General features: G+C 40.7%; 1 protein-coding gene and 1 long non-coding RNA gene across 2 annotated transcripts in view; one reads left to right on the forward strand and one right to left on the reverse strand.

Annotated features, from left to right (window-relative positions):
- LOC127525969 (uncharacterized) overlaps nt 1-23,727 on the reverse strand; it is a 569,224-nt gene that overhangs the window by 361,219 nt on the left and 184,278 nt on the right. The gene's annotated exons all lie outside the window — the stretch shown is intronic.
- apmap (adipocyte plasma membrane associated protein) overlaps nt 1-23,727 on the forward strand; it is a 74,837-nt gene that overhangs the window by 18,760 nt on the left and 32,350 nt on the right. The window contains exons 4-6 of the mRNA XM_028820205.2: nt 1,436-1,528; nt 4,721-4,837; nt 11,310-11,484. Coding sequence (XP_028676038.1) covers nt 1,436-1,528; nt 4,721-4,837; nt 11,310-11,484 — 385 coding nt within the window. The remainder of the gene's footprint in view (nt 1-1,435; nt 1,529-4,720; nt 4,838-11,309; nt 11,485-23,727) is intronic.

Here is a 23,727-nt window from a genome sequence, read left to right on the forward strand (position 1 = left end):
GAAGGCGATACAGAAATCTGACCTTCTGCACTGAGCCACACCGATTCTTCATTATCTTAGATTTCAGTTTTCTGGAACTCCGTGACTTTATTCTTTCCTTTCTGCTCTTTTGGTGGTGTCATGCCATCTGCTCTCGCTTTCTTGTTTGCTTTTGGTGTTTTCAGAGCAATGCTTATTTAATTTAGCTTCCTCGGGGGATTCAAGTGGATGCTCTTCTCTAATTAACTCAAACGACTCTTCCAATTGCCAATTTAGTGTTGGAGTTAATAAAGTGGGCTAACAAATTGCCAAGGCTCAGGGTTCTGTAATAAATGAAGTCAGAAGAAACTGCTGAAGCAGCATGAAAGGAGCCTTCTGTCGGCAAGCTTTTTAGTGTTGTTTATATTCACGTTTATTTAGCATTTGCTTTAATCCAACGTGACTTTTACAGACACAAAGGAAACCTTCAAGAGCAAGATCACAGGTGGTGCATGTCAGTGAGGTCATTTATAACTCGAATCATGTTAAATATACAGCACAAGTGCTTTTAAAGCATCTAATACAGAAAATACTAGAACTGACATTAGACGTGCAACAATACAATACCGTACAATACAGTTTATTTTTCTATAGCCCAAAATCACACAAGAAGTTCCGCAGTGGGCTTTAATAGGCCCTGCCTTTTGACAGCCCTCCAGCCTTGACTCTCTAAGAAGACAAGGAAAAACCCAAACAGGGAAGAAAATGGAAGAAATCTTGGGAAAGGTGGTTCAAAGAGAGACCCCTTTGCAGGCAGGTTGGGCATTCAGTGGGTGGGTCAATACAAAACAATACACACAACTGAACACAAGTGATCCTCAATACAATATAATAGTGAAATAGAAATATTACAAGTACAGAGCAGAATTCGACAGCAGATGATATCCCATAATACAATTTGGATTTGTTCAGAGTCCTGCAGACCTCAGCCATCAAGCTGCCTCAATTCCATAGCTGACTCAGTGCCGGGCCAGCCAATCCGATGAAATCCAACAAACGGCTAATGATCAAAAACCGTATTTACCCAGCAGTCCGTGTGACACATGCTAGGATGTTGAGTTCTAGAAATCTGAAGATGTGGATTTGTTGTGGAAATGGAATAAACCGTTCTAATCATGAGATCATGGGATCAGGTTTGAGAAGCAGCCAGAGATCCCAAATGGATATGGGGAGGGAATGCCCACATCACACAAATGGGCTGGGATTTGAACCCCGATGTTTATAAGGCAGTGCCGTTCAGTACATGGCCACCCCTTAGTATCTTTAAATTATTTAGTATTCATTGTAAGGACAGTCGGCACCTGGAAAAGTAAGAATGCAATTATTGGGAAGACCAGCCCACATGAGGTGGTCACCCTCTTTCACTGTTTTGGTAACGTTTGCTGTGCCCTTAATGGTTTTATTTTTTTATTTGTAGATGTTCTCTATACTGGAACGGCAGATGGAAAGATCATAAAAATAGAAGGCAACAGCCTGCATATGGTGGCAACCCTAGGAAGACCTCCCTGTGGTAAGAGGAGACAGTTTCCTGAAGTTTGTTTAGTTTGATTTAGGGATTTTAAAAGCCCACAGCACTTGTAAAGATTTTGTTTCCTTGCTCCTTCATTCCATTATTTAAGTCTCATATTGTTTAATTATTGCTAATGTGTGGTGACACAAACATTTGTGAGAGAGACGTGTTTTACTGCACAAGTGGCCCATTTTTCCTTCTCCTGATGAAAGTCTCAGTTTAAAGTTCCTGAACACCAGAAAACAACATTCTCCAGCTTTTTTTCATGGAATTTCCAGACAATCCCATGTCAGCTGAGATGTGATCCTTCCTTTGTGTTCTGAGTCTGCCTTTGAGTTTTTTCCCCAATGACCTGCAGCTGCCTTGGTGTCCTTAAGCCCCGAGCCATCAATACTCATGACGAGGATGAGTTGATCGAGTGAAGACTCATAACAGGCAGGATTTGGTGTACCAACGGGTGTAGTCAATCGTTTAAGACATAGCTAAGGTCCCCACCGCCAGTCCTTTGGCGTCTGCAGAGCGCCACATTGAGATGTCACATCGCGTCCATGAAGCAGTTGGTCGCTCCTACTTCCACATCACTCAGCAGGAGTGACCTGACTCCTCTGGTGCTGGCCTCACGCTCTTCTGGCTCCACCATTTTGAGCACCTGCCTTCATTCCACAACACTGCACTCTCTCTGCTCTAATTCAGCCATCCCTTTCATTCTTGCAACAACAACAACATTTATTTCTATAGCACATTTTCATACAAAAAGTAGCTGAAAGTGCTTTACATAGTGAAGAAAAGAAAAATAAAAGACAAAATAAGAAATTAAAATAAGACAACATTAATTAACATAGAAAAAGAGTAAGGTCTGATGGCCAGGTGGGACAGAAAAAAACAAAAAAAAATCTCCAGACGGCTGGAGAAAAAAATTAAAATCTGCAGGGGTTCCAGGCCACGAGACCGCCCAGTCCCCTCTGGGCACACTCATTTTAACCTCCGGCTTCTTTCTCTGTATTCCTCTTGATATTTTTCCCTCTCTGTTCTGCTCTGACTTCCTTTACACTGCAATCTGGCACAGGTGCCTCCCGATTGCCATGCTGTCGTCAGCAATCCTTAATTAATGCCTGCATGTACACCCTGCACCCTCTGAGCACAAGCAGACCGTGTTTATTCATTTAGGTCCGGTGTGAAGTGCACAACTTTCACTACAGGAGATCCAGGGTGCATGCTAACTTCATTCCAAACCTCTCTGACTCGCAGCATTTGTTCCAGAGAAGCAGCAGTTTGACTCTGAAGTTGTCCTATATTGCTGAGCTTCACAATATGTCACAGACAGTAACGCTAGCCTACATTTCTGCTAATTTAACTCACAGTCTTATTCTTCTGGTCACTACCCAGATCTTGTAATGATAGGTGAGGATGTTGAGAGGCCATTAAATCTACAGCTTCTTCTGAAGACCTTCCATTGTCTGGTACAATGTCCACTAAATAGCTGCTGCACTGATACATTAGTCAGCCTTATGATCATGAAGAAGACACGTTCATTAGAGGCCTACAGTCAACCAGCCATTCTTTTCCCAAGAGAAGACCATAATCCCATATTTGGAGGTGCTAATTGTCCTCTTGATCTCATTGCATCACTTCAGTGTGTATCAGAGATCCTAGTCTTATAAGGCTGAGAGGATGACATCACCCACAGATGGCAGAGATCCACCCCCCATATTCCTAAATTGGGTTCCCTCCAAGCGTTGGCTGCATCTTTATTTCTAGGACAAGTGAAGGAGATGAGACACATGCCTAGCAGAGTCCTATGCCCAAATTGAACAGATTAGACTTAACACTAAATGTGTAAACTCATCTCTCGTCCCACAAATGAAGCCGCCAAGTGACATGCCAAATTGGCCCCAGAATACCATACTCTTGTAGAAAGAACGTTCTACAACACTACGTGATCATGTGCTTTCTGAACTAGGAAGAAACTTAGCTACTCGGGACTGACAAACATCCACGACCCTGAAAGTATTTGTCTAAAGGCTGAGAGTATATCTACTGTTCAATGGCCAGGATGAAATGGACATTGTTCCTCCTTGGTCTGAGGTTGCCTCTATTTGAGTACCCTGGCATATGTTTTTTTTTTTTTTTTTTTTTTTTTTAGAAGAAGGTTGAGGAGCGTGATCCTTTCGACCTGGAAAATCCACTTTTATCCTTTTGTTTTAAAAACTCAAACCACCACCCCAGCCTGCCAGTGTTGAAGAACCGTTCCTGTCTCATACTCAACACAGAAGACACATGTTAACCCCAAACCACCCACATGTTATCCAAACCTTTTTGGATTTCTTGTTGGATCTCAACAACCTCTGCAGCCTCGCCACTCTGGAGAATTTTAGTCACTTTAGCAACTTCAAATGAAGAAATCGACTGAACTCCTCAGTGATGGGCATATTCATGAGGGATTGGAATTCCTGAAATTGCTTCTTTCACCGTTTGACGGTATCTCAAGTAGAGGTTAATGTTTCCCCGCTAATGCTGAGCACAACCTGTGTGATGTCCTGGTCAAATGTGGTGTAAGAGAGACACAAAACCAAGAAAAAAGTTTGGGGTATCCACCCTGTATACTTGAAGAAAAGCTTTAAGTAAGAGCTAAAATCTGAGTTATATTAAAAGACTGAGTCCAAAACCGAACTAAAAATAACAGACAAAATGGCGGATTTATAGAGGGTAGCCAGGGAGGGATGAACTTTGAGGGTCAGAACCGGAAGTGAGATCAGAGCTGGAGCCAGAAGTGAGGTCAGGTGGGATTTCCTTCTGAAGGTCAGCAGAGGAAGCAGAAAAGTTGTCAGTGTGCATTGCCAACCCCTGGTCTGGTACATTTATGTAAGCCCATCAGCTACCTCCCATGCGTATGTGTGTGACAATGGAAATAGTCCTCCTAATATATTATGGCTTGTTGACAGCTTCCACCACTGCTGGTGTATGCCAATGTGGTGCTGACATGTTAAAATTCCAGCATTTAAGGCCACTGCCTAAGATCGCTTGTCATTTGCATTCATGCCATCTTGAGATCACTGTTCTTCATGACAGAAATGTTTTAGGACTCTGGATGAAACATGCAAAACTCCCAGTATTAAGTCCAAATGGAAATCAGTCACTTGGTTGGACATTTTTTTTTTTGCCATCAATTAAAATGTTCTTTCTTTCTAAAAGGTTCTCGAGAGAATGAGCCAACCTGTGGACGACCTCTGGGTATTCGTGTAGGCCCAAATGGAACTCTGTTTGTAGCTGATGCTTACCTCGGCTTGTTTGAAGTTAACCCAGTTTCAGGTTTGTGCCTATTTCTTGTTTATTTATTTTTTTATTTTTATAATGATGAAAATTCAAACCTATTCTGGTTTGTGGGTACATGTGTGTATAATGTGAAAAGCACCTACAGCGGTGATCTTGTCAGTCTACCTGTCCACATGAAACAACTCCTCTCTAGTGGACTGGTTTTGTTGCAATTTGGCCCACTTGTTCTTCAGGGAAATTTGTTGATAGAGTTCTGTTTCTGTTGACATATCTTGAATACAGCAAACTGCATAAGGTTTTGAAAGTTCAAAAACCTCCCAATGAAAATCTCCCAATGAAAAAGACTCATCTGTCCTGAAACAGAGAAACTTTCTGTACAAATGTAATTATGGACTAGTGAAATACACGGACCTCTAGTCCTAAAATAAAAGGGAAGTGAAAATGCATACTCCATGTACTGGGAGATTATCAATAGAAGCTGCCATTGATGCAAAAGATAAGGAGCTGTTGATACCCCTTATGTGTCCTAAATAGACTTCTTTGTTTCAGTCCTTGTCGGAGGTGTAATGTCTTTTATTACTTCTGGTAGTTCATACAGAGCAAGCTGAACAATTCTATTTTGGCAAAACATTCCTTTGTTATCACTATGAAAAAAAATCATGCCCCACAGTGAGCCCAGCGCTGATCAGACTTTCCACTGCAGTGCTCTTCAACCAAACATTGATGTAAAACCATAGTTGGCAAATGAGCGGAAGTTGTGAGTATTTGATAATCTCCTTGTTCGCCTGCATACATTTCTGTACTGTTGTTGTCTTGTATTCTGTATTGTGGAGTGTGTCTCACATGTTGCTGAGCCATTGCTGGCTGGTCAGTGGCTCAATATTAGGGCTTACCGCTTGCTCTGCCATGTGCCTCAGTGTCCATCCATCCATTTTCCAACCCGCTGAATCCGAACACAGGGTCACGGGGGTCTGCTGGAGCCAATCCCAGCCAACACAGGGCACAAGGCAGGAACCAATCCCGGGCAGGGTGCCAACCCACCACAGGACACACACAAACACACCCACACACCAAGCACACACTAGGGCCAATTTAGAATCGCCAATCCACCTAACCAGCATGTCTTTGGAATGTGGGAGGAAACCGGAGCGCCCAGAGGAAACCCACGCAGACACGGGGAGAACATGCAAACTCCACGCAGGGAGGACCCGGGAATCGAACCCAGGTCCCCAGGTGTCCCAACTGCGAGGCAGCAGCGCTACCCACTGCGCCACCGTGCCGCCCGCCTCAGTGTCTTTTTCTCTTTATCGCTTCTCATTCTTCATCACTGATTCACCTCCTGTGTTTGGCTTGACATTCAGCAGATGTAACCACTGGAGTCAGTTTTGGTGCCATCACAGTGTGCAGCACGGTGTGTTTGTCATCATAACAATCACTTTGCTGTGAGGAGATGAGAACAGATTGGTTTGAGTAGGCAATTGTCTGTCTTTTTGTATCCTGCACTTGACACTTGGCAGATAGAGCTGCTATTGTTTTTCTTCTTCCTGTGAGTGGCCTCAGCAATGTGCGCCATGCTTAGCAAATGTTGCTGCTGTTCTTTTCCTTTTTGTCAAGTCACCCTCTTTGAGCAGTTTATCATAAGAAAGTTATGACCATCGCTATTTTCAAGGAGGTTGCCAGCACTAACAATTTATTCACAAAACATACTTCATATGTGCAAGATGACTAACAGGAATGTCTCAACCTGTTCGCCATTGTGTTCAACAAAAAAAACCAACGAGCAACAGTGCCATTTCAATTTTAATCTGTCACCCAAGGTGTAAGTCTATCTGCATAAGAAAAATACTCCATTACTGTTTACATAATTTTGACTCACCCTGTGTGTATGTGTGTGTGTGTGTGTATATATATATATATATATGTATATATATATATATATATATATATATGGTTGAAATAGTTTACTGTCAAATAAATGCAAAGAGTACACGACACGTGTTTCGCCCTCATTCTGGGCTCATCAGGTGTACACACTATCATCTGCTCCTCACAAACTGAGGGCACCGTGGCGGATGTTAGCAGATTGCTGGCCAACCACAAGCGTTACCTGGTAGGTAACCACCCATACAATCAGATTGTGACACAGACTACGAATGCCGTGAATATATATATATAATATACAGTGGTGTGAAAAACTATTTGCCCCCTTCCTGATTTCTTATTCTTTTGCATGTTTGTCACACAAAATGTTTCTGATCATCAAACACATTTAACCATTAGTCAAATATAACACAAGTAAACACAAAATGCAGTTTGTAAATGGTGGTTTTTATTATTTAGGGAGAAAAAAAAATCCAAACCTACATGGCCCTGTGTGAAAAAGTAATTGCCCCCTGAACCTAATAACTGGTTGGGCCACCCTTAGCAGCAATAACTGCAGTCAAGCGTTTGCAATAACTTGCAATGAGTCTTTTACAGCACTCTGGAGGAATTTTGGCCCACTCATCTTTGCAAAATTGTTGTAATTCAGCTTTATTTGAGGGTTTTCTAGCATGAACCGCCTTTTTAAGGTCATGCCATAGCATCTCAATTGGATTCAGGTCAGGACTTTGACTAGGCCACTCCAAAGTCTTCATTTTGTTTTTCTTCAGCCATTCAGAGGTGGATTTGCTGGTGTGTTTTAGGTCATTGTCCTGTTGCAGCACCCAAGATCGCTTTAGCTTGAGTTGACGAACAGATGGCCGGACATTCTCCTTCAGGATTTTTTGGTAGACAGTAGAATTCATGGTTACATCTATCACAGCAAGCCTTCCAGGTCCTGAAGCAGCAAAACAACCCCAGACCATCACACTACCACCACCATATTTTACTGTTGGTATGATGTTCTTTTTCTGAAATGCTGTGTTCCTTTTACGCCAGATGTAACGGGACATTTTCCTTCCAAAAAGTTCAACTTTTGTCTCATCAGTCCACAAGGTATTTTCCCAAAAGTCTTGGCAATCATTGAGATGTTTCTTAGCAAAATTGAGACGAGCCCTAATGTTCTTTTTGCTTAACAGTGGTTTGCGTCTTGGAAATCTGCCATGCAGGCCGTTTTTGCCCAGTCTCTTTCTTATGGTGGAGTCGTGAACACTGACCTTAATTGAGGCAAGTGAGGCCTGCAGTTCTTTAGACGTTGTCCTGGGGTCTTTTGTGACCTCTCGGATGAGTCGTCTCTGCGCTCTTGGGGTAATTTTGGTTGGCCGGCCACTCCTGGGAAGGTTCACCACTGTTCCATGTTTTTGCCATTTGTGGATAATGGCTCTCACTGTGGTTCGCTGGAGTCCCAAAGCTTTAGAAATGGCTTTACAACCTTTACCAGACTGATAGATCTCAATTACTTCTGTTCTCATTTGTTCCTGAATTTCTTTGGATCTTGGCATGATGTCTAGCTTTTGAGGTGCTTTTGGTCTACTTCTTTGTGTCAGGCAGCTCCTATTTAAGTGATTTCTTGATTGAAACAGGTGTGGCAGTAATCAGGCCTGGGGGTGGCTACGGAAATTGAACTCAGGTGTGATACACCACAGTTAGGTTATTTTTTAACAAGGGGGGCAATTACTTTTTCGCACAGGGTCATGTAGGTTTGGATTTTTTTTCTCCCTAAATAATAAAAACCATCATTTAAAAACTGCATTTTGTGTTTACTTGTGTTATATTTGACTAATGGTTAAATGTGTTTGATGATCAGAAACATTTTGTGTGACAAACATGCAAAAAAATAAGAAATCAGGAAGGGGGCAAATAGTTTTTCACACCACTGTATATATATATAGCCACTAGATGGCGCTTGCATGCACCTCACTTGTCACCACGAAAGACCTGTGTACAGCAAATGCTGCCACGCAACAATGACATCATACTAATAACACAGATGAAGAAACAAAATGTGGAAATGAAGCAAACACCGCAGTTCAACAATGTGCAAATGAAACATCTCAGCAACAGAGGGCAAGGCTTGAAATTTTCCCTAAAACGTCTATCTGAAGGTATTTTTGTGAGACAAAGATTAATAGGACTCAAATGCCAGCGATATGGCTAAGATATGGTGTCTCCAGTGTCTTCTTATGAATGCCAGTGGGGCAGCAAGCACAGGTAGGTCCACATCCTCTGAATTGAGTAATTCTTAAGAGTTAGTTGACGCTTCTCAAAGTTCACGAATAGAGTAAAATTGCTTAGGCGTCATATATTGCTTTGTCTTGGTAGAGTTCTCTATTACTTGACTTTCTCCTTTTGTATTATTAATGTGTAGCCTTTGTCAGAGTGCCTGAAATCTCACAGACTTACCAATGTTTATAAGGTATTGTACCATATAACTTCTCCCCACCTTCCCTTCTGCATTTATAACTTCAGGCAGTTAGGTGTAGTAAAAGACAAGCAGGAGTTACATTATACTTTAAATAATGTATTATTGATAATATTCATAAATAATAACAATAAGCAAAGTACAAGTGAACACTGGCAACCATACAACCTGATAAATGCTGATGTGTAGTTTCAGGTGGCACACAGACTTGTAGTTACTTTAAATGTCTCTAGTTAGGGTCTCATTTCTGGTCAGTTTTCTTCAGAACAGGCTGCATGCCTGTCTCTATGGCTGCCGCGTTGTGCTTCTCAGTGTGGGCTTTTTCAGTTCATGGTGTGTGAGATGCTCCTTCATTAGTTGGTATGAGAGAATGGGGGGGTAAAGCAACTGAATTTATACATTCTTTGTCCAAACCCTTACACCAATAGGGTGTTGTGCTACGGAATGGCCTCTGATTCAGGCCAATCCCAAACAGCCATACTTCAGACCAATGGGGCACAGAATACCTTCACACCTGCCCCCCAAACCATTTGCTCAGCGGATGCTTGCCAGCTAGGTAGTCTGGCCTTCCTGTGGAGTCGGATTGAGAGGGTCCTGCAGAGAATCACTTGCTATACTGGTTTCAGGCACTTCCCCTAGCCCTGTCATAAAATTACAAAGATACTCGGCCCTTAAAGAGGGGGGGGTTCTTAACCATCAAACCATTAGTGTTCTTATCAATGATAGACATTAGTGTTATATGTTACAAATAAAGACATACAAAATATTTATCAACTTATATGCAAAATTCACACCACAACACATATATATAAATATCGTATATACTTGCAGATGCAGTAAGTTCTCCCGCGGATAAGTCAGGACTTGATTTTACAGTATAATTTCTGGTATTTTATAATGTCAATTGTATACGTTGAATGCGGAAAATTCACCCTATTGGTCCAAGAGATTATGATATGCTAACGCCCACCTGAGAGAGGAACTATGGAGCACACTCCCTTTTTTTTCTATGTGGGGCCCGCAATGCGCTGTATCAGAGTGTGCTCCTCACCTCTCTCTCTCTCTCTCTCTCTCTCTCTCTATTGTGCCTACGTGACCACACGGTGATACCCGCACTATTCCAAAGTGATGTTTGCACTGTTTTGTGTTTTTTGTATCTCAAACCCTCATACCCCTTTATCGTAAGAGCAACCCTTATCTACGATGGAGCGTTCGATCAGAAGAATATATGAAGCTGGTTTTAAATTAAACGTTGTTGAAGTGGCACAAGAAATTGGTAACTGCGCTGCTGCAACAAAATTCGATGTGTCTGAGAAACTGATGGGAGATTGGAGGCGGCAAGAAGATGAAAAAAAAAATTTTAAAATTAAGTGTTGCATTTTTGAACAGGTGTATAAGTCGGGGTCTGATTTTATGATCAATATTTCAGGTTTCAAGACCCAACTTATACGTGAGTATATACAGTATATGTTACAAAAACATTTCATAAACAAAATTTTCAGATGAAGTGACTGGAATATCTGAAAATCCCCTAACGTACTTGAATGTCATGGCACACTTATATTATCATACTTTGTATGTTTTCCTATGGGGAAAAGAAGATGCTTATGTCACATAATCTCAGTGACCAGCACTGGGTCTCCCCTCATATTTTTGTCAGCTTTATTATACTTTTGTTATTCGGGAAACCCCTTGACCAAAACATAGGGCATCTCTTGAGATATCCCATTTATTTAATCCATCTACATTTATATTTTCTGAACCTGCTTGTTCCATTGGCAGAATATGATATTGAGCCAAAGTCCATCCTTTCAGGGTCTGGGTCAGCTGCTGTTGTCTGTCTGTCTGCATCAGGAACAAATCACACACACAAACTCACTTAGTTTCTTTGGACTGCTTTTGCCAAGTTTATTGCCATGACTTTGAAGTTTAGTTTTTTTTTGTTTCTAAAGAGCAAATCCACAAGGTGTGAACTAAAAATCAAGTTGTCAGTGTGGGGTCTGTATGTTAACCAGAAAAATGATAACTATTTTAGAGTACAATTGAGAAATAAGGCTTGATTGGTAATATTTTTGCATTTCCAGTGCATATCCTGCTCGGTTTCCCATTTCCAGCTAAATTATTTGCATGTGCTACAGTTTTGCTTGTTTGTTTATTTCTAAACAGGAGAAGTAGACATGCTGGTGTCTACACAGAATCCAGTGAAAGGCAGACCGCTGTCCTTTGTGAATGACCTTGATATTACACAAGATGGGCGGAAGATCTATTTTACAGATTCCAGCAGTAAATGGCAAAGGAGGGATTACTCTTATCTTGTCATGGAAGGCACTGATGATGGACGGTAAGGTGAAAGTCTTCTGGAGTTTTGCACAAAACACACCAAGTACCAGCATCTGCTGACTGTTCACTAACTTTCACAGTTTCTTTGTTTTGTCATGTTTACACTAGAAAACGTGAAATCTGCCTTCTCAGTTGCATCCAATAGCAGAAAGAAAGAAAAGAAATATATATATATATACTAGCAAAATACCCGCGCTTCGCAGCGGAGAAGTAGTGTGTTAAAGAGGTTATGAAAAAGTAAAGGAAACATTTTAAAAATAACGTAACATGATTGTCAATGTAATTGTGTTGTCATTGTTATGAGTGTTGCTGTCATATATATATACATATACACATATACACACACATATACACACATATACAGATATATTATATATACATATACACATATATTTTTTATATATATATTTTTATATATATATATATATATATATATATATACACATACATACATACATATACACACATAGATGCACTTACAATAACATAGAAATCAATATAAACAACATTAACATCATTATCATATGAGAATATGAAGTAATATATAAGAAGCACATTTCATATAAATCTAAATTATTAAACAGTAAAATCTTCTTCTATAATTTGCTACCGTGGCTTTTCGTTGGTCTGTCCAGGATTTTAAATCACATGTAGCTTGCAAACCGTTTCACGTATTGACTTGAAATGTGGTACACATATAATACGTCACGTCTGCTATCCGCTTTATGGGTGATGAATGTATTACTCTTTTTATGTTTATTTTATTTTAGAATCAACTCCTATCTGCGCACACCAGGGCGGCCGTGGGCAGATGCGTATGGTGTATTCACTCCATGTTATCGTGCATTGCGCTGTCACTGGTATTTTGATAAAAGAATTTGAACAATATATAAGAAGCGTATAAATTATTAAACAGTAAAACATTAACATTTAAGAAGTAAAGTTACATTGAGTACTACTGCAGTGCCTTCGGGTATACCTCATTTTTTCTTTGCCCATTACATGCTTAAATGTATACATTTTTTGGTGTACCTACCCGAGAACACGCGACATATAACCGACCGTGGGAGAAGCATGGATTTTAAACACGCGTTGAGTTCATCTGCTGGTCTCCCTCGTGGAATAACTGGTAATGTTTGACTAAAATCTACAGCGAGTAAAACGACATTACCTCCTTTTTTTTTTTTACGATCTCTGAGATCTTGCTTTTTTCGGTTCAAGGCTTCATAAGCTCTTTTATGTTCAATGTTGTACTTAATAAGTACTAATTATCCCAAACCATCATCTTTGAATGTTGCAAGACTTTCGCCTTGTATGTAGATCGGGGTAATTACATTCATTGCATTCCTAGTCTGAATCACAATCTGATTGTATGGGTGGTTACCTGGCACTGTAGGGTTGCCACCCGTCCTTTAAAATACGGAATCGTGCCGCGTTTGAGAATGAAATTGCGCGTCCCGTTTTGAATCAATACTGGACGGGATTTATCCCGTATTTTTTTTATCATTTTTTTTTGAAAGCAGCGTCTCATGCAAATCATCCCACACGCATTTTATGAAGATGCCTCCTTTCCTACTTTTCATTGGGTAATACTTGATGTCATCGTTAGTTTGATTGGTGTTTTTAACTGTCCAGTGAGGAGGGCGTGTCTTTTAAGTACAGTCTGCAAAGTGTTGGCACTGAGATGTTGCGTCAGCGCCATAGTTGAAGCCCCTAACGTTGCGGTCAGCAAGTCGGCTAACATCCGCCATGTGCCGTCTTTCAGTTGCGAGAAGCAGATCATAGAATGGTTGAAACTGTTGCCCCTAACGTTGCGCCACGGCGTGTGCTTCGTTTATACCTTGTGTCTTCTCATTAAACTTTTATCTCGCGAATATGTTATTGCAATCCGCAGCGGGAGCGTTTCTATTAACTTAATTTAAACTTACGTTTTACACCGTACTTTGTTTCCCTTATGAACATGCTTGTATGCTTAACTCGCTCCGTTCTCAATTGTTTAATTAATTTTTTGCTCTTCGCTGTTTGCGGCTGTTCCTCCATTTCCCCCTACTTCGTTCTTTTATCTCGCGAATATGTTATTGCAATCCTTAACGGGAGCGTTTCAATAAACTGATTGAAAATAGTTTTGCATTTACCTTTTTAGTAAAAGGCGAGCTTTTAAGCCTGAGAAATCACCCCGTAAATGCACATGTTTAATTGGACATGTGTTAATATGTATGGTTACACAGTATTAAAAGACAGTGAACAACGTCAGTTACCTTTCTTCCCGCGTTTGATAAAAGGTGAGCTTTTAAGCCTCAGAAATCACCCCGTAAATGCACACGTTTAATTGCACATGTGTTAATATGTATGCTCACACAGTATTAAAAGACAGTCAAAAATTAACGTCATTTACCTTCGTTCCCGCGTGTGACTCGTGCTGTAAATGTCTTCCTTGTTTTTAGTTCACGTGATTACGTAGGAGGCGTGATGACGCGATACGTGACTCCGCCTCCTCCATTACAGTGTATGGACAAAAAATATGTTCCAGTTATGACCATTACGCTTTGAATTTCGAAATGAAACCTGCCTAACTTTTGTAAGTAAGCTGTAAGGAATGAGCCTGCCAAATTTCAGCCTTCCACCTACACGGGAAGTTGGAGAATTAGTGATGAGTGAGTCAGTCAGTCAGTCAGTGAGGGCTTTGCCTTTTATTATTATAGATATATATATATATATATATATAAGTCAATGTGTGTGTGTGTGTGTGTTTGTATGTATGTATCACTTCCAAACGGCTGGAGCGATTTTCATGAAACTTGGTCTCATTGGTCGACTAAAAATACTGTAGGGTGAAATCAACCATAACCCACCCCCTTCTGGGTAGGGTGGGGGGTGATCTTGCGGTCTTGTATGCATGTTATCATCCAGTTGACACTCTGAATGACCACCAGAGGGCGAAATGAAGGTGACTGCCAGCATTCTATATGTTTGAGCACCACCACCGCGTGCCCCTGTTGCTTTTGAAATTAAATTGGCCAGGTTGGCATCCCAACTTTTTTTATATCTATCTATTGGATGGTCCAGTTCTAACTATGCAATTATTGCTTTGCATTGCATTTAAAAGCTGCATAGTTAGATCTGGACCACCCTGTATATCTATATATATCTATGTGGTGGCTATGTGGGCGGAGTGGTGGCTCTGAGGCTAGGGAGCTGCACTGGCAATCGGAAGGTTGCCGGTTCGAATCCCGTAAATGCCAATATGGACTCTGCTCTGTTGGGCCCTTAAGCAAGGCCCTTAACCTGCAGTTGCTAAGCGCTTTGAGTAGTGAGAAAAGCGCTATATAAATGCAAAAAAAAATTATTATTAAAAAAAAAAATTATTATATATATCATATATAAAGTAGACTGTAACAATCTTGCTGTCTTTTATGTGTGTTATTATCCAGTTGACGCTCATCACGTAGTATTATTTGTTTGTTGTTTAATGTTTTTTTTGTTAACTATATTTTCATCTTGCATTATTCTTATTGTATCAATGTTGTAGCATTAATAGAATTGAATTAACCAAATAATAATATTAATTTAATTGACTATTTTTACGTCGTCAAAAATTCTACATGTAAAAACTTATTATTACACCACAAAACAAAAATTAATCTTTCAAAAAACCTTAAAAAAGGCTTCACTTTTCCCATTGTTTTTAGACTACTTTGAACATATTCCACATTTATATTTTGATTAAAATAGGCAATCTATTATATTTTATATAAGATAAGTAAGCAATTTTATTTTTATCTACCATTAACATCCTATATTTATTTTGTGGATTCAGCAGCTCTCTTTGCGATTTTTCTTTATTCATTAATGAACTAAATGTCATTTGTTTCGTAACATCGTAGCTAACATGTTGGTGTTACAATTTTTTCGTAAAAAAGAAATCCAAATTTTTTTTAATACGTTCATAATCAAAAAAACTAATTTCATTAACTTATCAAAATCGAAGGTAAATATAAAACAAATATAGCTATGATATTTAACTTATATTTATTTTTATAGGTAACATATTTAACGTTTAATTGATTGCAAAAGAATTTTAATTGGAAAAGACTAATTGGAGATTCGGTCTTGTTTGTCTGTTGTCATCCACTTGACGCTCAGAACGTTTGCACAATCATTGATATTTGCTGGAATCAACTTGGACACGGCCTGTTTCTCACACGGACCACTTTATGTGGCATGTTCAAGGGTGTGAAGTCCTAAGAACCTTTATATATTGGCTAAAAACATTGTATATGACAAGGCACTTCAGTAAACAATACACGCACATTAGTGAGTCTTCATTGTTTGTTAATTTTTTTTTATTTTTAAAGTTTATTTTTTTTTTTTTAATTATATTTTCTTAAACAATTAAAAAAACACACTTTATTTACCTCCTGGGCAATGCCGTGTATTTAGTTATCAAATAAATAGAGGGAGACAAGGCAGGTTAAGGTAAAGGCAGATTTACACAAAAATGTCTACAGGATGCATATCCAACTTTAATAATTTTCTCCAATATTCCTTGTTAAAAAGTCGTATGGCACCAGGAAGAAAGGAATTTCTGGAGTGATTTGTGTGGCTTTTCAAAGTGACTCCTTCCTGATTTATGGAAGTTCTACACGTAATGGGTGTCTGTCGTCAGTTGAGATGATTTCCAGTTTCTTTTTTAGCGTTGTCCTCTGACAGACACACATATATTTGCCAGATCATCTGCATCAGCGCCAATAACTTTAGCTGCATGCTTAATAATCTGCTGGAGCTTTTTACATTTTTGGTTTGTCAGACCACTAAATCAGGCAATGAAACTGAAAGTGATAACAAACTGAATCAAAAAGGACAACATGAGGTCCTTGTCTACTTTCTATAGTTTGAGTTTACAGAGGAGAAATAAACGCTGATTGCATTTAAGGAACAGTTAAGATTGTTATCAAGGTTAGTTCCTAAGTATTTATATTCAGTCACTATTTCTACTTCCTCCCTCTGAACAACAATGAGTGAACATACAGATTTCTGTCTCTTAAAATCAAATGTCACTTCTTTTGGTCTTTTTTATACTCGCAGTTAGAGAGTTCTTATTCCAAACTTTCATGTGGAGGAACATCATGTTTGTCATTTTCCTTTGATCTGTTTTTGTAAAAGGACAGCAGTTTAATTTACTTTGCCAGTCTTCCAAAATAAAGTGATTAGGATTTTGTTAAAAATGCAGTCTTAGCCCTTCGTGTATCATTCTCCGTCTGTGTGCCACCATTAGGAGATGATATTTGAAAGTACAATACTTGTTTCAATGGTGCTCATTTACTGAGTAAATGAGACAAAGCAAATCCAAACCTGAATGAAATATACTTGTCCTGAAACTGAGGGAAAAGAAAGCCAGAGATGGCTTGAAGGGCTTGAACTTTTGTTGCATCGAAACAACTAAGAATTTTGGTGTCGTCTCCTTTTATTTTGGACTAACGAGCTTAGTTGTGCTGAATGGTCAGTTCTCCTCAAAAGTGTTCCAATGTTCTGGATTTGCGTATTTTGCTAGGTGTCCCCATAACAAACAAAACATTCAGAGTTACAGAATTAGTTTTCTTTTCTTCACTTAATAGTGCATCATTTTAATTTATGCATCAGAAAATACACAAGAAGTTTGAAAGTGCAAAGAAAAGACAGACATGAAAAGGGACTCGATGCGGTGGGCCTACCTCAAGAATCAAGCCTAGGGACTTGTCAAATGTCTCACTTCATACATTTCCACTGACACTTTTCTCACAACTTCAGCTGCCCTTTGCTCTTCTGACATCTGAATTTTTGCACAGCCTCATCCCTTTACATATACTGGTATTCAGAGACTGTACCGCTAAGTTATAGGAAGGGGGTAATCACTTAGATCGAAAGAATTTGATTATTAGCAAAGCTGACATGTCTGAAATATGGCTTTACATGTTGGCACTCCAGAACCAAATTCTTTTCCTCTTACTAATATAACAGACACAATAAGAGATGGACAAATAGGGGCAACTAGATAGGAAGATGTTTTAATTTTGCAAATGCAAATGTCACACCATTCTGTGCCGCTAAGTTTGGGTAACAGGTTGTATTTTAGTATGGCCAGCATAGTGTTGCAGTAGTTAGCACTGCTGCCTCATAGATTTGAATCCTGTACCTGATCATTGTCTCTGTGGAGTTTGGACCTTCTCTGCATGTCTATGAGGGTTTCTCCAGGTACTCATCTCAAACACACACACGTTTGTTTAACTGCCTGCCCTACGCTGTCTCAGATGTAGTTAATGGAGTGAAGGGTTTGCTCCTGCCTTGTGCCTGATGTTGCTGATGGAGGCTGCAAACGCTCTTCACACCAACTGGGATTAAGAAGGTTTGAAAATGTTATGTTACAAGTATACAAATTATATCTAGCACAATAACTTACAGTATTTACACCTTTTGAAATAAGTAGGGTGCCAGTCATCTAAGAGCAGTACCTGAAATTTGAACTTATTCGAGCTGAAGTCAGTATTTAATCTGAATCAATCAGTAATGTGAGCTCAACATTTGTGAAGCATGACAGAACTGCAAACCATTCATCCATCCATCCATTATCCAACCCACTATATCCTAACTACAGGGTCACGGGAGTCTGCTGGAGCCAATCCCAACAAACACAGGGTGCAAGGCAGGAAACAAACGCCGGGCAGGGTGCGCACACACTCACACACAGCCACACACCAAGCACACACTAGGGACAATTTAGAATCGCCAGTGCACCTAACCTGCATGTCTTTGGACTGTGGGAGGAAACCCATGCAGACACGGGGAGAACATGCAAACTCCACGCAGGGAAGACCCGGGAAGCGAACACCCGGGTCTCCTAACTGCGAGGCAGCAGTGCTACACACTGCAACACCATGCCGCCCAACTACAAACCAAGGGCCCATAATTTATTCTTCAATTAAAACATTTGGAATTTTGTATTTTTTAACATCTTGTGTAAGCAATAGTTGGCTACAGCTTCCTTTCAGCCAGTAGTTACAACAAAGTGCACTTCCTGCATTACACAAGCATTTGTTTATAACTGTCTCAAGAAGAAGTAAAAGGAGAAAAAGATTTGAAGTCAATATTCTTTTGGTTAAAGGTATTCACTTTGCTAATGTTTGTGTTTCACAATCAAACAGAAAGTTGCTCAGCGATTTCCTTGTACTGGTCTCCCGTGAGGTGCGGCTCTTAATTCTGCACAGAGACGTGGAGACGTGGTCCTGAGTAATTAGCAGTCATTCAGTATTGCAGCAGTTCACCTGCACCCAAGTGTGTTCATGCCATTGCTTTATTGGGTAAACTGTCAATTTGTTATTGGGGGGGGGGGGGGTTGGGTGTCACCATTTTATTTTGTGACCTGTAAGTCAAGTTTATTGTCATGTGTGCACAGTGCTATGAAAGGCTTACTTGCATGTCATGTCACAACAGTTGACACAAATACAATGCTATAGCCAAAGACACATGCACACATGTTTTATATATATATATATATATATATATATATATATATATATATATATATATATATATATACAGTGGTGTGAAAAACTATTTGCCCCCTTCCTGATTTCTTATTCTTTTGCATGTTTGTCACACAAAATGTTTCTGATCATCAAACACATTTAACCATTAGTCAAATATAACACAAGTAAACACAAAATGCAGTTTTTAAATGATGGTTTTTATTATTTAGGGAGAAAAAAAATCCAAACCTACATGGCCCTGTGTGAAAAAGTAATTGCCCCCTTGTTAAAAAATAACCTAACTGTGGTGTATCACACCTGAGTTCAATTTCCGTAGCCACCCCCAGGCCTGATTACTGCCACACCTGTTTCAATCAAGAAATCACTTAAATAGGAGCTGCCTGACACAGAGAAGTAGACCAAAAGCACCTCAAAAGCTAGACATCATGCCAAGATCCAAAGAAATTCAGGAACAAATGAGAACAGAAGTAATTGAGATCTATTAGTCTGGTAAAGGTTATAAAGCCATTTCTAAAGCTTTGGGACTCCAGCGAACCACAGTGAGAGCCATTATCCACAAATGGCAAAAACATGGAACAGTGGTGAACCTTCCCAGGAGTGGCCGGCCGACCAAAATTACCCCAAGAGCGCAGAGACGACTCATCCGAGAGGTCACAAAAGACCCCAGGACAACGTCTATAGAACTGCAGGCCTCACTTGCCTCAATTAAGGTCAGTGTTCACGACTCCACCATAAGAAAGAGACTGGGCAAAAATGGCCTGCATGGCAGATTTCCAAGATGCAAACCACTGTTAAGCAAAAAGAACATTAGGGCTCATCTCAATTTTGCTAAGAAACATCTCAATGATTGCCAAGACTTTTGGGAAAATACCTTGTGGACTGATGAGTCAAAAGTTGAACTTTTTGGAAGGCAAATGTCCCGCTACATCTGGCGTAAAAGGAACACAGCATTTCAGAAAAAGAACATCATACCAACAGTAAAATATGGTGGTGGTAGTGTGATGGTCTGGGGTTGTTTTGCTGCTTCAGGACCTGGAAGGCTTGCTGTGATAGATGGAACCATGAATTCTACTGTCTACCAAAAAATCCTGAAGGAGAATGTCCGGCCATCTGTTCGTCAACTCAAGCTGAAGCGATCTTGGGTGCTGCAACAGGGCAATGACCCAAAACACACCAGCAAATCCACCTCTGAATGGCTGAAGAAAAACAAAATGAAGACTTTGGAGTGGCCTAGTCAAAGTCCTGACCTGAATCCAATTGAGATGCAATGGCATGACCTTAAAAAGGCGGTTCATGCTAGAAAACCCTCAAATAAAGCTGAATTACAACAATTTTGCAAAGATGAGTGGGCCAAAATTCCTCCAGAGCGCTGTAAAAGACTCATTGCAAGTTATCGCAAACGCTTGATTGCAGTTATTGCTGCTAAGGGTGGCCCAACCAGTTATTAGGTTCAGGGGGCAATTACTTTTTCACACAGGGCCATGTAGGTTTGGATTTTTTTTTCTCCCTAAATAATAAAAACCACCATTTACAAACTGCATTTTGTGTTTACTTGTGTTATATTTGACTAATGGTTAAATGTGTTTGATGATCAGAAACATTTTGTGTGACAAACATGCAAAAGAATAAGAAATCAGGAAGGGGGCAAATAGTTTTTCACACCACTGTGTATATATATATATATATATATATATATATATATATATATATATATATATATATATATATATATATATATAAATAAATTATACAGTATATAATATATTTATACAGTATATAATATATTGTGATGCAACTGGGCTATCAGCGAGCCCCAAAACGAACACACACAGAGTCCCGTGTACAAATAAAGGGCGTGTTTATTACACAAAATACCTCCAGAAAGTAGCAAGCACCAGCAGAAAACACAAGTAATCTCTCTCCTTATTACTTCTACTCACAATTTCTCTCCTCTCCTCTCCTTTCCTTTCACCACTGAACTGCCTCCTCCAGTTGAATGTTGCCTTCCTTTCCTCCACCTCCGACTCGTCTAGATAAGGGACTGCTGTCCCTTTTATTGAGGACCCCGGAGTACTTCTGGTTCCAGGGCCACTGCCTGATGGAAGCACTTCCGAGTCATACGGAAGTCCCATGAATTGGGGAGAGCATCTTCCTGCAGCGCCCCCTTGCGACACCCATGGACCCCAACAGTGCTGTGCTGCCGGACTACAACTCCCGGCATTCCCTGCTGGTTCCCGAATGGGCACCAGTATGGAGTGCTGCTGCCATTTAATGCCTGGGGGGATTACACATCTCTCTGAGACAGTCCTTCACTGTCCTCTTCTTTTCTTATGGCCAGGGAAGTTATTAAGCCCACGTCCTGTCGGCACGCTTGTACATTGATTTGGGGCTTCCAGCTCGGGTGTGGAACCATCACTTCTGGTTGGGATATCCGTCCATCCATTAGGGCTGCGTATTCCAGGTGCAGCCTCCTTCCTTCTCCTGGCTGGGATGTATTTACATTCCCTTGAGGCTTCCCATGCAGATAAGGGATCTTTTTGGTTCCTGGTTGAGATACCTGTCCATCCCGTGTGCCACTTACAATAACATATTGGGAAGCCTAAGGGCGCATACAGCCACCCTAACCCGACATACACAGACGGAGGAGGCACAAGTGCAGACACACGATTTTATTTTTTCTTGTTCCCTTATGGGAAACGCCTTCACCCGTTTCCCACCAGTACAACACAGTTCACTAAGCACAGCACAACACAATAATGTTCTTCTCTTTCTCTTTCTTTTCTTCTCCTCCACTCCTCCTGGCAAGCTTCATCCCCCTCCTCCCGACTCTGGCTCGCCGAGTATTGCCAACTGACCCCTTTTATAATGCACCCGGAAGTGCTGCAGGTGCTCGTTGACGCATTTCTGGCAGCACTTACAGGTGTGGTGGAGGAGCTACCGAGAAGGGCACCCACGAAACCCAACAGGTAGCTGTATCAAACTTGCAATTCCTATGGACCCCTGTGGAAGTCTGAGGCACCGCTGCAGCCCAGGGTGGCTACCAGCTAGCACTCCAGGGAAGATAATGCTCTGGCCATACTTCCTCCCCCGGTCCTTCCAGCGTGAAGGTGTCCTGGTCGGGGCCCTTTACTATATATATATAAAATATATATACATATATAATATTGTGAACGCTAGGTGGCACTGTTGCCCCTTGAAATCCAACAGACAGAAGCACAGGACACAGGGTAAAAGCAATGAGAAGTGTTTTTATTCTATTCTTCTCCAAACAATGCCCTCAAGCACCACAGCCACAATAAATAAGCAATTAAATAAGCACAATTCTCTATAATAATTCCACATTCTCTCCTCCACACCTCCCAGCAAGCTTTGTCCACCTCCACCTGACTCTGGCTCCCTTGCTGGGTCTTCAGCAGTCCTTTATATAGTCCTCCACCTGGAAGTGCTTCTGTTCTTCTTAACACTTCTGGGTCAGAAGGAGAACTCAACGCACGACTTCCCCGGTCCTTTCACAGCACCCCCTGGTGGCACCCATGGCACCCAACAGGGCTGAGATAGCGAACTCCAAGTCCCAGGATACCCTGTGGGAATGCGGGGCACCACTATACTCCAGGGGAGCTGCCATCTTGCGTCCTGGTGGAGGTAGTGTCCTACAAAAGCTGCCTTCCCCCGTCCTTTCATCTCAGGGATGTCCTTGCTGGGTTGAGCTGCCGGCCGTCTCTTACAATATACATTTGCAAGTATTTGTTTACACACACACAAACACACACTTTATTGTATTACAATTTCTGTTCTATTCTTTGACTGATCAGCAACATTGTGGCCTGTGAATAGAAAGGAGTGAGAAAAGTGTAAGTGCAGGATGGCCAAGACCTTCACTTATCTTGTTTGCCTGTCTAAGGCAGCAAGTGTTATGTACACCCTTAACAGAAAGCATCTGGTTGCTGGTGATATTCTATGCCACCTTCTCCACCCTCAGCAGTGCTTTATGATCTTGAGCTGAACCGGTGCCATATGAGGAATGATGCTGCCAGTCAGAATGGACTCCACGGTGTAACCGGAGAAGTTTGTGAGAACAGATGGAGACATGTGAGCTTCACTCAGATGTCTGAGGAAGTGTGAGCCTTTCTGAAATGTCTTGTGTACAGTTCCTCAATGAAATTTAAAGCTGCTCACCTTTTAAACAGCATCCCCTCCGATGTAGATGGTGGCACGGTCTGCTTTCTGCTTCCTAAATTCTTTGACCTGCTCCTTGGTTTTGGTGACAGAAGGGTCAGATTGTTGTCCTGGAACCACTGATTGATTGATGGCAGTCAGGCCTATGACGGTGGTATCATCCACCCCTACAACTTAATGACAATATCAAACCAGTTTGATATTGTTGTGACCAGTTGCAGCCATTTGTGATGTGATTCATGAAAAGTAGACTGTATAATTTCAAAGAAATGGGGCCTCACTGCACCTGCTTAACCAAAATTTTCATATGGGGGGAAAAATTACTGAACTAGTGCTGAGCATATGCATGCATTTTTTTTGAATGTTTGCATTAAGCATTGATTTTATTGGTCCAATGGGATGAAAAGTAGATGTGCAAATTGAAACAAACAAGATGCTACTGCAAGGAATGGTGAAAGAAAAATTAACTGCGTGCAAACTACTAGGGGTTAATAGCAGACAAATTCATTTTACTCTAAGGGCAGGTTATTCATGCAGGCGTCTGT

The sequence above is a fragment of the Erpetoichthys calabaricus genome, chromosome 15, assembly GCF_900747795.2.
Source record: "Erpetoichthys calabaricus chromosome 15, fErpCal1.3, whole genome shotgun sequence".
In the NCBI taxonomy this organism is placed as follows: Eukaryota; Metazoa; Chordata; class Cladistia; order Polypteriformes; family Polypteridae; genus Erpetoichthys; species Erpetoichthys calabaricus.